The 15059-nt window shown below is 35.5% G+C and overlaps 1 protein-coding gene and 1 long non-coding RNA gene across 4 annotated transcripts in view; one reads left to right on the top strand and one right to left on the bottom strand.

Annotated features, from left to right (window-relative positions):
* POLQ (DNA polymerase theta) overlaps positions 1-15059 on the top strand; it is a 108490-nt gene that overhangs the window by 39168 nt on the left and 54263 nt on the right. For all 3 annotated transcript variants that reach the window (XR_009222226.1, XM_058555879.1, XM_058555880.1), the window contains exons 13-15: positions 4091-4284; positions 5202-5326; positions 6596-6839. Coding sequence is in view for 2 of the 3 variants with exons in the window: in XM_058555879.1 (XP_058411862.1) it covers positions 4091-4284; positions 5202-5326; positions 6596-6839 (563 nt within the window). In the remaining variant the exon portion in view is untranslated. The remainder of the gene's footprint in view (positions 1-4090; positions 4285-5201; positions 5327-6595; positions 6840-15059) is intronic.
* The window catches only part of LOC131414764 (uncharacterized), a 76844-nt gene that overhangs the window by 48586 nt on the left and 13199 nt on the right, over positions 1-15059 (bottom strand). The window lies entirely within an intron of this gene.

Here is a 15059-nt window from a genome sequence, read left to right as displayed (position 1 = left end):
CATAGATGCAAAAATCCTCAACAAAATATTTGCAAACTGAATACAGCAATACATTAAAAAGATCATACACCATGATCAAGTGGAATTTATTCCAGGGACACAGGGATGGTTCATTATCCGCAAGTCAATCAATGTGATATACCACGTTAACAAAATGAGGAATAAAAATCACATGATCATCTCAACAGATGCAGAGAAAGCATTTGACAAGATCCAACATCCATTTAAGATAAAACCTCTGAATAAAATGGGTATAGAAGGAAAGTACCTCAACATAATAAAGGCCGTATATGACAAACCCACAGCCAACGTCATACTCAATAGGGAAAAACTGAAAGCCATCCCTCTGAGAACATGTACAAGACAAGGGTGCCCACTCTCACCACTCTTATTCTACATAGTATTGGAGGTTTTGGCCAGAGCAATTAGGCAAGAAAAACAAATAAAAGGAATCCAAATTGGAAAGGAAGAAGTGAAACTGTCACTATTTGCAGATGACATGATTTTATATATAGAAAACCCTAAAGAATCTGTCGGAAAACTGTTGGAAATCAACAAACTACAGCAAAATTGCAGGGTACAAAATCAACTTACAAAAATCAGTTGCATTTCTATACGCTAATAACTTAACAGAAAGAGAACTCAAGAATACAATCCCATTTACAATCGCAACAAAAAGAATAAAATTTCTAGGCATAAATTTAACCAAGGAGGTAAAAGACCTATACAATGAAAACTATAAGACATTACTGAAAGAAATCGATGATAACAAAGAAATGGGAAGTTATCCTATGCACATGGATTGGAAGAATAAACATAGTTAAAATGTCCATACTACATAAAGCAATCTACAGATTCAGTGCAATTCCAATCAGAATCCCAATGACGTTCTTCACGGAAATAGAACAAAGAATCCTAAAATTCACATGGGGCAGCAAAGGACCCTGAATAGCCAAAGCAATCCTGAGTAAAAAGAGCAAAGCTGGAGGCATCACAATCCCTGACTTCTAAATATACTACAAAGCTATAATAATCAAAACAGCATGGTACTGGTACAAAAACAGACACGCAGATCAATGGAGCAGAATTGAAAGCCCAGAAATAAAACCACACACCTATGGACAGCTAATCTTTGGCAAAGGAGCTCAGAACATACAATGGAGAAAGGAAAGTTTCTTCAATAAATGGTATTGGGAAAACTGACAGCCACATGCAACAGAATAAAAGTAGACCATTATCTTTCGCCATACACAAAAATTAACTCAAAATGGATCAAAGACTTGAAGATAAGACCTGAAACTGTAAAACTCCTAGAAGAAAATATAGGCAGTACACTCTTTCACATTGGTCTTAGAGGGATCTTTTTGAATTCCATGTCTACTCAGAAAAGGGAAACAAAAGGGAAAATAAACAAGTGGGACTTCCTCAGACTAAAGAGCTTCTGCAAGGCAAAGGAAACCAGGATCAAAATGAAAAGACAACCCACCAGCTGGGAGAAAATATTTGCAAATCATATATCTGACAAGGGGTATCTCCATAATATATAAAGAACTCACATAACTGAACAACAAAAAAAACAACCCAATCAAAAAATGGGCAGAGGATATGAAGAGACATTTTTCCAAGGAAGATATACAGATGGCCAATAGGCCCATGAAAAGATGTTTCAACATCACTAATTATCAGGGAAATGCAAGTCAAAAGTACGCTGAGATATCACCTTACGCCCATTAGAATGGCTATAATCACCTAGACAAAAAAATAACAAATGTTGGAGAGGTTGTGGAGAAAATTGCACCCTCATACACTGCTGGTGGGAAGGCAAACTGGTGCAGCCTCTATGGAGATTCCTCAAAAAATTAAAAATAGAAATACTACATGACCCAGCTATCCCACTACTGTGTATTTATCCAAAGAACTTGAAATCAACAATCCAAAGAGGCTTGTGCACCCCTATGTTCCTTACAGCATTATTCACTATAGCCAAGTGTCCATTGACAGATGATTGGATAAAGAAGATGTGGTATATATATACAATGGAATACTACTCAGCCATAAAAAAAGACAAATTCATCCCATTCGCAACAATATGGATGGACCTGGAGGGTATTATGTTAAGCAAAATAAGTCAGATAGAGAAAGACAAACACTGTATGATTTCACTCATATGTGGAAGATAAACTAACATATGGACAGAGAGAACAGTTTGGTGGTTAGCTGGGGGAAGGGAGTTGTATAGTGGCCACAAGGGGTGAAAGGGCACATTTATATGGTAACTGACAGATAATAATGTACAACTGAAATTTCACAATGTTTTGCAAACCATGCATTTGATAAGGGCTTAATCTCCAAAATATATAAAGAACTCATGCATCTCAACAACAACAAAACTACAAACCCAATTAAAAAATGGGCAAAAGACCTGAACAGACATTTCTCCAAAGAAGATATACAGATGGCCAACAGACACATGAAAAGATGTTCAAAATCACTAACTATCAGGGAAATGCAAATCAAAACTACAATGAGATATCACCTCATGCCCGTCAGAATGGCTATAATTAACAAGACAGGAAACAACATGTGTTGGAGAGGATGTGGAGAGAAGGGAACTCTCATACACTGCTGGTGGGAGTGCAAACTGGTGCAGCCACTATGGAAAACAGTATGGAGATTCCTCAAAAAATCAAGGATAGAACTACCATATGATCCAGCTATTCCACTGTTGGATATTTATCCAAAGAACTTGAAAACACCAATTTGTAAAGGTACGTGCACCCCTGTGTTCATTGCAACGTTATTCACAATAGCCAAGACTTGGAAGCAACCTAAGTGCCCATCAAGGGACGAATGGATAAAGAAGATGTGGTATATATACACAATGGAATACTACTCAGCCATAAGAAACGATGAAATCCAGCCATTTGTGACAACATGGATGGACATTGAGGGTATAATGCAAAGTGAAATAAGTCAGAGGGAGAAGGTCAAATACCGTATGATTTCCTTCATTAAGTAGTAGATAATAACAACAATAAACAAACACATAGGGGCAGAGATTGGATTGGTGGTTACCAGAGGGGAAGGGGGGAGGGAGGAGGGTGAAAGGGATAATTTGGTACATGTGTGTGGTGATGGGTTGTAATTAGTATTTTGGTGGTGAACATGATGTAATCTATGCAGAAATAGAAGTATAATGATGTACACCTGAAATTTTTACAATGTTATAAACCAATGTTACTGCAATAAACAAAAAATTAAAAAAAAAAAAGAAATTTGACAATCTTATAAACTGTTACGATCTCAATTAAAAAATGCTTATTACAAAACAATACATAAGTAAAATATATTAAAAAAAAATATTGTCTTCCACTACATGTACATGGACTGTCTTTCCATTTATTTAGGTCCTCTTTAATTTCTTTCAACAATTTTTATGGTTTTCAGAGTATAAGTTTTCTATTTCTCTTGTTAAATTGTCCTAGCATTTTATTCTTTTTGATGCTGTTATAAATGGAATTGCTTTTTTAATTTCATTTTCAGATTGTTTATTAAAATGTATAGAAAAACTCTTTTTTTTGTATATTGATTTTGTATCCTGAAATCTGTGAAACTTGTTTGTTAATTTTAATAGTATTTTGGAGGATTCCTTAAGATTTTCTGTATACAAATCATGTCATCTGCAAACGGAGATAGTTTTGCTTCCTCCTTTCCAATCTGGATATCTTTTATTTCTTTTTCTTGCCTAATTGACCTGGCTAGAATTTCCAATAAAATGTGGAATAAAGGTAGCCAGAGCAGAAATCTCTGTTTTGTTCCTGATCTTAGAGGGAAAGCATTCAGTCTTTCACTATCAAGTATGATGTGAACTGAGAGTTTTTTGCAGATGGCCTTTATCAAGTCGAGGAAGTTTCTCAACTTGTGAGTTGTTTGTGAATAAATGCAGTTTCTATATAAATGAGGTATTATCACATTTAGAAATTTTTCCAAATATTGAGGACTTTGTATTTAATATGAAGTTCACATTTACAATTTTGTTCCTTTTGTAGTGCAGTAGTTTTAGCTAATGAATGATGCTTCTTCCTTTTAGGTTACACCTATGTTTGAGGATTGGACTACTATTGATTGGTATCGATTTTTCTGTTTATGGGAGAAGTTGCCAACTTCTATGAAACGGGTGGCAGAGCTAGTGGGAGTTGAAGAGGGGTTCTTGGCTCGCTGTGTGAAGGGAAAAATAGTAGCCAGAACTGAGAGACAGCACCGACAAATGGCCATTCATAAAAGGTAAGCATGAAGGAGCTTGGACTGTCCAGTATTTAACACAGTACTGGATATACAGTAGGTATCCAGTTTATTGTAATCACTTTAATTGTCGTTAAAATCAAAGCTTTGGCTGAGTATAGTAAAACTTTTCAATTTTCCATATTTACTGAATTTATTGATATTTTAGTTTCTTCCTTGCAGCCTGTAGTTTAGAAACCATTATATATGAAGACCTTTTAAAGTAGAACATTTAATTACTTCCTTTCCTTAAAGAAGATGTGAATTGGAACTGCCAACTTAATGTGGCTTCATTCGAGGATATGCTTTGTATCGTCCTTAGAAATGATTCATTTCCAGTAGGGAAGAGCTAATTAAAAGATTCAGATGGGGAAATTGCACAGGCTTTTAGCTTCTTTGGAATATAATAAAATTATTTTTCTTAAAGCATTAGTTTCTAGTATATTATTTACAACATAGTCAAGTGTAAATTTTGTAAGGATTTATGTACTTGAATTATTTGTGGCACTATTGCCTTTTAAATCAACTTTGAGTTTTATAATCAAATTCTGTCGTTTTATTGAAATATGATTAGATGATCATATAACTGTGTTATCAAGAGTTCTTTTAAATTTTTGTGCCATCACATTTCTTGAACCTTCAAGTCTTTGAAATTAGTTAGCAGTATTGAAATATAGAGGAAATCTTTTTTGTTATACAGATATTAGTTCTTTGCTATAGTACTAATTTATGTCAGAACTTACCTTACAAACATAGAGCTTAGTCTTTGTCCACTACTCCTATATCGTATTAGGTATTTTCTCAGAGTGTATGAACCCTGTCTTGCCTTTTTGGTTCTTATTTGTTTCACAACATACATTGTACTTTCATAGTAGACATAAGTGATCTCTTACCATGCTTTTTGGTGATTTACTTTCCAGGTTTTTTACCAGTCTTGTGCTATTAGATTTAATCAGTGAAGTTCCCTTAAAGAAAATTAATCAGAAATATGGATGCAATCGTGGACAGGTTCAGTCTTTACAACAGTCAGCTGCTGTTTATGCAGGTCAGTTAAACAAGGGTTTCCACATTTATTTAAGACTCTGTGGTTTGAGGTCAAGTTAAGATTACTTTGTTTTCAAATTTCATTTTATTGTAGCTTCTCTAAAAGTGAGGGGATCATGTCAAGCCATGATTTTGTGTAGTCCTTGTTATCATCAGAACACCTAAAACTATGGCTCCTCTGGGTTCAGTTACCCTGCTACAGAAGACTCGCAGCTAGCTGAGTGTCAGGACTTTAGTCCCCTACCATTCCTTTGCAACCTGCTGACCATCCCTCTCCTTTCTGTTTTCTTTTTTTTTTTTTCCCCTGTTGCCTGTTGCAAGAAGAAACAGACACAAAGTTCTCAATGGTCTCCCTTTTCTCATCAAGTTACTGATTAATACTTGTTATTGAGGAGGAGGATGGCAAATGGAGAGGGATTTCTAGACTTCTGCTGACTGTTTTAAATATTATCTGTTCTCTAGAAATACTGGGCTCCCTTAATAAAATTAAAGCCCTATTCTCTAAGCTGGGCAAACAGGGAAGTTCTAAGTCTGATTTTACCAAGAAATCCTTACAAGCCCTTAGGAAGAGTGTGTGTATTTATATGTGTGAGAGGTTTCATTGTGAAGCTGTGTGCACATATGAGAGTACTGAAGGAAAGATGGGGGGAGAGGGTGATAAGAAGAGAGAGACTCACCCTTCAACTCACTGGCATCAAAGATCTCAGATTGCCTCTCGGGTTAATATTCTCGTAGGGAAGTGATATTTTTAGTGACTCGGCACTTGGCTGCTCTGGCCTCTTTGTTTCAAGAGGGTGTAGCTGTTGAGCTGGGCAACCTTTCTTTGAAGAAAATATCAGTGGGAGCTTCATTTTTTGTAGTTCTCTCAGCATATGAATATTTAAGTCAGCTCTCTTATTTTCCTTTAGGTGGAAAGAGTCCCTCCCCTGTTTTTGAGTTCTCTCTTAAAGAAAGGAAGAGTGAGAGAGAGGAATGAACTAGGGTGAAGGCTTTTTGTTTGTTTTGTGTTTGTGTGCTCTGCCTCAGTTTTTTCGAATGTTAAGTTCATGATTAAGAATAAATGGGATGATATTTCATGTGTTAAGCACATTTATTGGCCACTTAGCTAGGCCTTTACATATGTCTACTCTCCTGTTCACTTACACCTTGGGCCTGTTAAACTTTACAGTTCAGCAGGAAATAAAACAATGAAACAAAAGTACATCTAAAGAAGTAGAGAATTGATTTATAAAGAATTTTTAATTCCATAAATATTCTATGAATATTCTAGGGATGATTACAGTATTTTCCAATCGCCTGGGCTGGCACAACATGGAGCTGCTACTTTCCCAATTTCAGAAGCGTCTTACATTCGGCATCCAGAGGGAGCTGTGTGACCTCATCCGGGTGTCCCTGCTTAACGCACAGCGAGCCAGGTTCCTCTATGCTTCTGGCTTTCTTACTGTGGCAGATCTTGCCAGAGCAAATATTGCTGAGGTGGAGACTGTTCTGAAAAATGCTGTGCCTTTTAAAAGGTAAGAAAGTCCCCTTGTCTACATAGGGTTATTAAAGGAAAATCATGTCAATTTGTAAATAATAGATAATGTATTAAAATATTTTTCACTTAGATAATGTCATGACATACTTGGTGTGAGTAGAAGAAAATATGGCTGCTTTTTCCCCTTTTAGGGTTACTTTTTATTTTGTATATTTTGAAAATATTTCATGACATAAAAGACATTTCTAAAAGTATAATTCTCTCTAGAAAGAGTGAGTAAAAGTAAATGACCAATGCTTTCTGCTTTAATGGATTTTGATTTCCAGTATATATCCAGGGCTCATCTTAGACTTTCTTTAGACAAGAGCACTTTAAAATGTACTCCGGGGCCGGCCCCGTGGCATAGTGGTTAAGTGCACGCGCTCCACTGCTGGTGGCCCGGGTTCGGATTCCAGGTGCGCACAGATGCACCGCTTGTCAGGCCATGCTGTGGTGACATCCCATATAAAGTGGAGGAAGATGGGCACGGATGTTAGCCCAGGGCCAGTCTTCTTCAGCAAAAAAACAGGAGGAGTGGCATGGATGTTAGCTCAGGGCTGATCTTCCTCCCCCCCAAAAAAACAAAAAATATACTCCACTTGAATGTTCTTTGGAACACTAGTCCCTCAAAACAATTTGTGGGAAGAGGATTCCTTGACTATTCCTTGTGTGTGTAACCAATTCATTGCGTGGGCTAGACTCAGCGTATAATCAAGGAATAGCTTAATTATTTTCTCAGCCACTGTTCTTTGAATTCACTCTTATGTGAAATCTCAGCTATTTAGGCACTTTCATATACTAACAGTTTTATTTTCAGGTATGAAAATTTTGTTCTAAATTGAAAAATCAGTCTGATTTCTGATTCAGTGCTTCTTCCCTCCCACTCAATTTAAGCCTGACACAGGCTCTGAAACTTGTAATATTTGTGGGAAGGGATAGGGGGTAGTCAAAGGAGGGGCCTCCCTGCCCAGCACCACCTCATCTCATGGGCTCCGCTCCGTGCATTCTGCGGCCACCCCAGGTATGGCTCCAGTGGGCCCTGATGCAGCATGCACTACACCCAGCATAGCTGTGGGCACATAGCCACTTCCACCTAGATTTTGAAGGATGGAATTGCCTAGAACCTTAGGCACACAGCCCAGGCAGAGAACTGCCGCATTGGGGGACCACTGCAGAGTCCCTACTAGGGCAGTACCCAGTGGAGCTGTGGGGGTAGGGCCACTCCTGTGACCCCAGACCGGAAGAGTGACCAGTGTGCGATTTTGTCACTTTGGGTGTGCCTCTAGTGAAGTCAACCTAGAGTATGCTTTAAAACCTACTTATAACCATACAACCCAGCAATTCAACTCTTGGGCATTTATCTCAGAGAAATAAAAACTTATGTTCACAAAAAAAACCTGTACATTGGGGCCGGCCCCGTGGCTTAGCGGTTAAGTGCGCGCGCTCTGCTACTGGCGGCCCGGGTTCGGATCCCGGGCGCACACCGATACACTGCTTGTCCGGCCATGCTGAGGCCGCGTCCCACATACAGCAACTAGAAGGACGTGCAACTATGACGTACAACTATCTACTGGGGCTTTGGGGGGAAAAAAGGAGGAGGATTGGCAATAGATGTTAGCTCAGAGCCGGTCTTCCTCAGCAAAAAGAGGAGGATTAGCATGGATGTTAGCTCAGGGCTGATCTTCCTCACAAAAAAAAAAAAAAAAAACCTGTACATGAATGTTCGTAGCGGCTTTGTTTGTAATAGCCAAACACTGGAATTAGTTCAGATGTCCTTCAACAGATGAACGGTTAAACAAACTGCAGTACGTACATATCTGTGGAATACTACTCAATGATAAAAAAGAATCAACTATTGATACACACAACAACTTAGATAAATCTCCAGGGAATTATGCTGAGTGAAAAAAGTCAATCCCAAAATGTTACATGCTATATGATTCCATTTATATAACATTTTTTCAATGACAGATTAGTGGTTGCCAGGGATTAGGGATGGTGGGGGAGGGAGGATGGAGATAAATGTAGTAATAAAGGGGCAACAAGGATCCTGTGGTAATGGAACTGTTCAGCATCTTGACTGTGGTGGTAGGTACACAAACCTACACGTGTAATAAAATTGTAAAGAACTAAATGTGTACACACAAAGACATAACTGTGCACACACACACACGAATACAAGTAAAAGTGAGGAAATCTGAACAAGGAATAAGACTGGTGGATTGTATCAATATGAATATCTTGGTTGTTATATTAGACTATAGTTTTGCATAATGTTACCATTAGGGGAAACTGGTGAAAGTGTAAATGGGATGTCTCCATATTATTTCTTACAATGCATGTGAATCTACAAGTACTTCAAAAATTTCAATTAAAAAACAAAATCTACAGAAAACTTGAAAAATAGAGAGAGAGTATAGCAAAAAATAAATCCCAGCAAACCTACTTATAAAGTTGTTGATCTCCTCTGGAGCCTCTGATTTTCACAGAATCTTTGGATATATTCATACTTGCTCAGAAATATGTACTGATTGTTCCTGAGGTGAAAAAATTCAGGTGTGGAAGTATCTCCGGAATAACATACCACGCATCAGACTTGACCCTTCCAGGGAGTCATCTGAAGGCAGTACACATTTAAAAAATTTTAATTGGAAAAAAGTTGTTTGTTAATATATTTTGGAATGACTTCTGTATTATGCTAAGGCTGTTATTGCCATGACTATGCCTCTTCTGAAAGCCCAGAACTTTACTGATCAAAATTAGCGACATCAGTCATAGGACAAATCAACATCATGTGCCTCCCTCATGTGACACACTGATAAAGACACAACATTATTCCTGGAGTATTCTTGTAAAAAATGTGTAATATGTGTTTAATCATAAGGAACATCAGACAAACCTAAATTGGGAGTCATTCTACACAATAATTGGCTAGTACTCTTCAAAAATATCAAAGTGATGAAAAACAAACACCGAGGAGGGTTTCTAATTAAAGGAAGATAAAGAGACAACTAAATGCACCACATTATAGATTGGATTAGAAAAAGGACATGAGTAGAACAACTGGTGAAATTTGAATAAGGTGTGTAGATTAGGTATAGTATTGTATTAATGTTAATTTTCTGAATAGAAACTAGTGTATCCAGCACCTGGCTACCTTTCCTTTTAGTATTTGGTGCATAAGAGCCAGAACTCAGCTAGCATTTGGATTGTTTCAGTTTGCCATTTCCAACAATCTGCAATGAATTACCTTGTACATATGTATTTTCGTGTTGTTGGGATGTTTCTTCAGAGTATATTATTAGACATGGGATTTCAAAAGGTAAATGTGTATATAGCTTTATTAGATTCCAAATTGCCCTGCAGAAGGGTTGTACCAAGTTGCACTCTCACTAGCCTATATACCCGATAGCCTCACCAGTGGAATCCATTGTTAGTGGTTTTCATTTTACCAGTCTGATAGATGAGAAATTGTATCTCAGTAAGGTTTTAATGGGCATTTCTCTAATTGTGAGTGATACTATCTTTTCGTGTTTCAGGATCTTTTTTTTTAATGTCTATGTGAATTATCTGGTTATATCTTTTCCTTATATTTCTACTGGGTTTTGGTCTTTTCTCTCTCTTTGTTAAAGAATCTTTTCTTTTTTAAATTGATTAGAGTTCTTAGCCCTTTATTTGATATGTATATTGCAAATATTTTCTCAAAACTCATAAATTGTCTTTTGATTTTTGGTACGGTTTTTTCCATGCAGAATTTTTATTATTTTTCTATTGATTTATTTTTTATCAGTCTTTTTTTTTGCTTCTGAATTGTCATAGTTAGAAAGCTTTTCCCTACCTAAGATTAAAGAATTTAAACGTTTTCTAGTATTTTTGAGTTTGTATTTAGATTCCTGATGCATTTAGAATTTAATTTTGTGTATGATATAAAGTCTGGATCTAATTTTATCTTTTTCCCAATTTCTCCCATTTATAAAAAAGTTTCTCTTTGTTGCAGTGATTTGAGATGCCACCTTCATCGTATGATAAATAATATCCACATGTTTAAGTAGGTCTATTTCTGGACTTTCTGTTCTATTTACTATTCTTGTCAGTTTATGAACCAGTGCCACGCTCCTAATTATAAAGGCTTTATATATGGTAGGGCAACTTACCCCTAATAGTTTTTCAGTATTTTCCTGGCTACCATGTTTGCCCATGTGAAATTTAAAGTGCTTATTGATATTTTATTGGGATTGGATTGAAATTTCACTTAGAACTGACATCTTTATAATGTTAAGTAAACCTATCCAAGAATAAGTAATATTGCATTTGATCTAGTCTTTGTGATTTTCAGGGGTTTTAAAAAGATTTCCTCATACAGATTTTCAGGAGTTTTAAAAAGATTTCCTCATATAGGTTTTCAGGAGTTTTAAGGTTTTCCTCATACAAGTTTTGTACAATTCTTGTTAAATTTATTCCTATTTAATCTTTATTGTTATTTTAATAGATGGCTCTCATCTATGATGTCTTCTTCATGGTTATTATTTGAGTATATGAAGGCTATTGATTTATGTATATTTTTTTTATCTTGCTGTTTTCTGAATTCTTTATTGTTTGAATTACTTTTATCATTGATTCTCTAGGATTTTCCACATGTGTTGTCATATCATCTGCAAATAGAGATATTTTACTTCTTCCTTAACAATTCTTAAGCTTCTAATTGATTTCTCTTGTCTAATTGAACTAGCTAATACCTCTAATAGGTAGTGGTAATAGGGACAGTGGGCATTTTTGCTTTATGATCTTAGTGGAAATGCCTCTGGTGTTACTCGAGTAAGATACTGGCTTTAGGACTATAGTGTATATATATTTTATCATTTTAAGGAAATGTCCATTAGTTGTAATTTTCTTGAATATTTTTATGAGGAATGAGTATTGAATTGTCAAAAGCTTTTTCAGCCCTGTGGCCATAATCATAGGGGTTTTTTTCCCTTTACATCTATTAGCATGGTATATTAGATTGATAGATTTCCCAGTATTGAATCAATCTTATGTTCCAGAATAAATTTCAGTTGGTCATGGTATATTATTTTTTTACATGATGTTGGATTCTATTTGCTAATATTTAATATGGTATACTTTTGCATTGTTATTCATAAATAGTATTGGTCTCTAGTCTCTTTGTGTGTTTTTTGCATTATCTTTATTCAAGTTTTGGTGTATTTGGTATCACATTTGCTTCATGAAAAAAGATTAGGAAGTTTTTCTTCATTTTCAGTGCTTTGCAGTAATTTATGGAGTCTTGGGACTGGTTGAAGGTTTAATATGATTACCCTGTGAAGCCATCCTAGATGGTGCTTTTTTATGGAATTAGTTCCTTGATCACCTTCTCTATTTTATTTTTTCAGAAATTAGTCTCTCTAAGCTTTCTATCTCTAGTGGGATCAGTTTTGGTAATCTGTATTTCCCTAGGAGAATCCATCTCATCTAGATTTTCAAATATATTTTCATAGAAATCTATAGATGAGTCTTAGGAGTTTTAAATATTTCTTTTACTTCAGTGGCTCTTCCTCCCTTGTCATTTTTTATTTTGTAAATTTCTACTTTCTATTTTTCCTTGATCAGTGTAGCTAGTGGTTTGTTTTATAAATTAAAAAAATTTTAGGATTTTATTACTTAAGTCTACTTTTTAAAAATAATTTACCTTATTAATTCCATCCTAAAATTTTATTATTTCCTTCCTACTGCTTTCTTTTGTTTTACTTTTTTGTACTTTTTCTAGTTTTTTTTGTTGAACTGGGAATTTAATTTGTTGAGTTTAATTGTTTTATTTTTGTTGATAAATAAAATACTATGTGTTTTTAGTTTAGTTCTATGAATTTAGTACTGTGAATTTTCCTATGGTCTCTATGTAACCCATAGATTCTGAAATGTAGGGGTTTTATTATTAAATTCTTAGAAATTATGTAATTTGCATGTTTTCCCTCTTTGCCCAGGTGGTCGTGCTTTTTGTTTTTTTTATTTTGTTAATAATTTCTAGTTTTATTGCATTGCAACCTAAGAGTGTTGTTTATAACATTTGTACTTTATGGAACACACTGATGTTTTTTTTGTAACCTAATATATGATCAATGCAAACTAGATATATTCTCTATTATAAAGGTAAAATGTTTAACATATATTCATAAAGTCTACCTTCTTGATTATGTTCATTAAGTCTTCTTTATTCTTTTTTATAGCCCCTGCCAACACTTCATCTGTCTTTTAATGAGAGTGTTTTATTAAAGTCTGCTAATTGTTGGTACACTTCTCTGTCTGCTTATATCTGTTGTAGTGTTTGCTTCATAAAAGTGGTTGCTTGTTTTTTTGGGGTATAAATATTCGTAGTAAATATGACTGATTGATAATGTTATCTTATTGTGATTCTGGTTTTGAGCATTAAATTATACCCTTGTTACATTTAGTCCAAAATATCCCTCACTACTTTCTTCTTGTTTACCTTTGCCTGGGAATTCCTTTGTCCGTCCCTTTATTTTTAGCCTTTTGGAATCACTTTGTTTTAGAAATGCTTTTTGTGTGCCACATTGAGTTGTGCTTTCTGAACCAAATTGAAAATCTTTTTCTTTTAATAGATGATTTAATCCTGTTCTCATTTATCAATATGACTAATGTGTTTGGTTTCAATTCTCTCAAATTATTTTATGATTATGTGTATTATGTGATATTTTCTAGGTTTTTTTCTCTATCTCAGGGTACCCTTTAATGTTTTATTTTTAAATTTAGAAAGGTGTATGTTTTTGTTCTAGTGGGTACCTTTGTACTTTTTATCTGGTTCTTCAAAATTTTAATGGTATCTTGTAATTCCTGCCTACTGCCTGAACGGCAATGATTGACACTGAGCTTACTTTATTTTTCACTCTCCCTTCTCCTCCTATTTTTAAAGTTCATTATTTCTACTTTGTCTCAACATATAACATTTATACATTAATTTTCCATCCTTGTCCCCACCCTCGTGGAGAGGATGGATGGAAGACTAATACAATCTACATTTTTATTTATTCAAATTCTTACATTAGTCTTATTGCTGAAGTATTCCTAGTCATCTCTTGATTGGATGAAACTTATCCTCTAGTACATTCCTCAAGGAGGGCTTATATAGTATAGAGTTCCCTAGTTCTTATGTGTTTAAAACTGTTTTTCTATAACCTTAATATTCGAAGCACATCTTGGCTGGATACAAATCCTTGGTCCACACTTTCTTTTATGGAGTTTTTTGAAAATGCTATTTCTTTGCTTTGATTGCTGTTTTTGAGAATTCTGATGAGAGTATGATTCTTTTGTCCTTCTCAATTTGTAGGCTTTGAGATTTCTCTTTCGTATATTTGAAGTTTGGTAGTTTCAGTAGACATATTAGTTAGCTATTTCCTCCAAACAAATTACTTAAGAACTTAGTAGCTTAAAAGCAACAGTAAATATATATTAACTCAAAGTTCCTATGATTCATGATTTTGGAAGCACCTTTACTGGTGGTTCTGGTTTGAGTTCTCTCATGAGGTTGTAGTAAAGTTGTTGGCTGCGACTGTAGTCACCTGAAGGGTTGTCTTGGATCTGCTTTTAAGACAACTCACACACGTGCTGGCAAGTTGGTGCTCAGTTCTGTATACAAGCTTCTCCACAGAGCTGCTTGATGTCCTCATCCTCTAATAGTTAGCTTTCCCCAAAGTGAGTGATCCAAGAGAGAGCAAAATGGAAGCTGCAATGTCTTTTCTGACCTAGCCTTGGTTTTTTAGTTGTTTTGGGTGAGAGGCTAAATCAGTCCCTATTACTCCATCTTGGCTGAAAACAGAAGTCTCTTGACCATTATTTCTTCCACCATTTTTGTGCCTCATCCTGTCTTTCTTCTCCTCATGGCACTTCAATTATGTATCTGTTTGACCTTTTAAGGTGTAAAATCTATTATTTTCCCTGAAGAGCATTCATATTTTATCAGGCAGTTAGCTTGGTTGAACTCAAACAACCTAAACTTTTGTCTTCCTGTAGTGGGCAGTAGCTCAAATATCTGTTTAGACTTTTAACTGGCTGCTTGGAGTCTGCCCGCACTTGCACAGTTTAGAGGTCAGCCCGATATTTGGGCGGAATTTATATGAAGAATTTGGTGTTCTCCTTCTCTGTACCTCTCATTTTTCGAATTTCTCCCTTCATTGTGTATCTCCTCTAGTTACTCTGAGCTCTCTTT

This window comes from Diceros bicornis, chromosome 15 (assembly GCF_020826845.1).
Source record: "Diceros bicornis minor isolate mBicDic1 chromosome 15, mDicBic1.mat.cur, whole genome shotgun sequence".
NCBI classification, from domain to species: Eukaryota; Metazoa; Chordata; class Mammalia; order Perissodactyla; family Rhinocerotidae; genus Diceros; species Diceros bicornis.
Note: the sequence above shows the minus strand (reverse complement) of the source record. Positions and strands in the feature narration are given on the sequence as shown.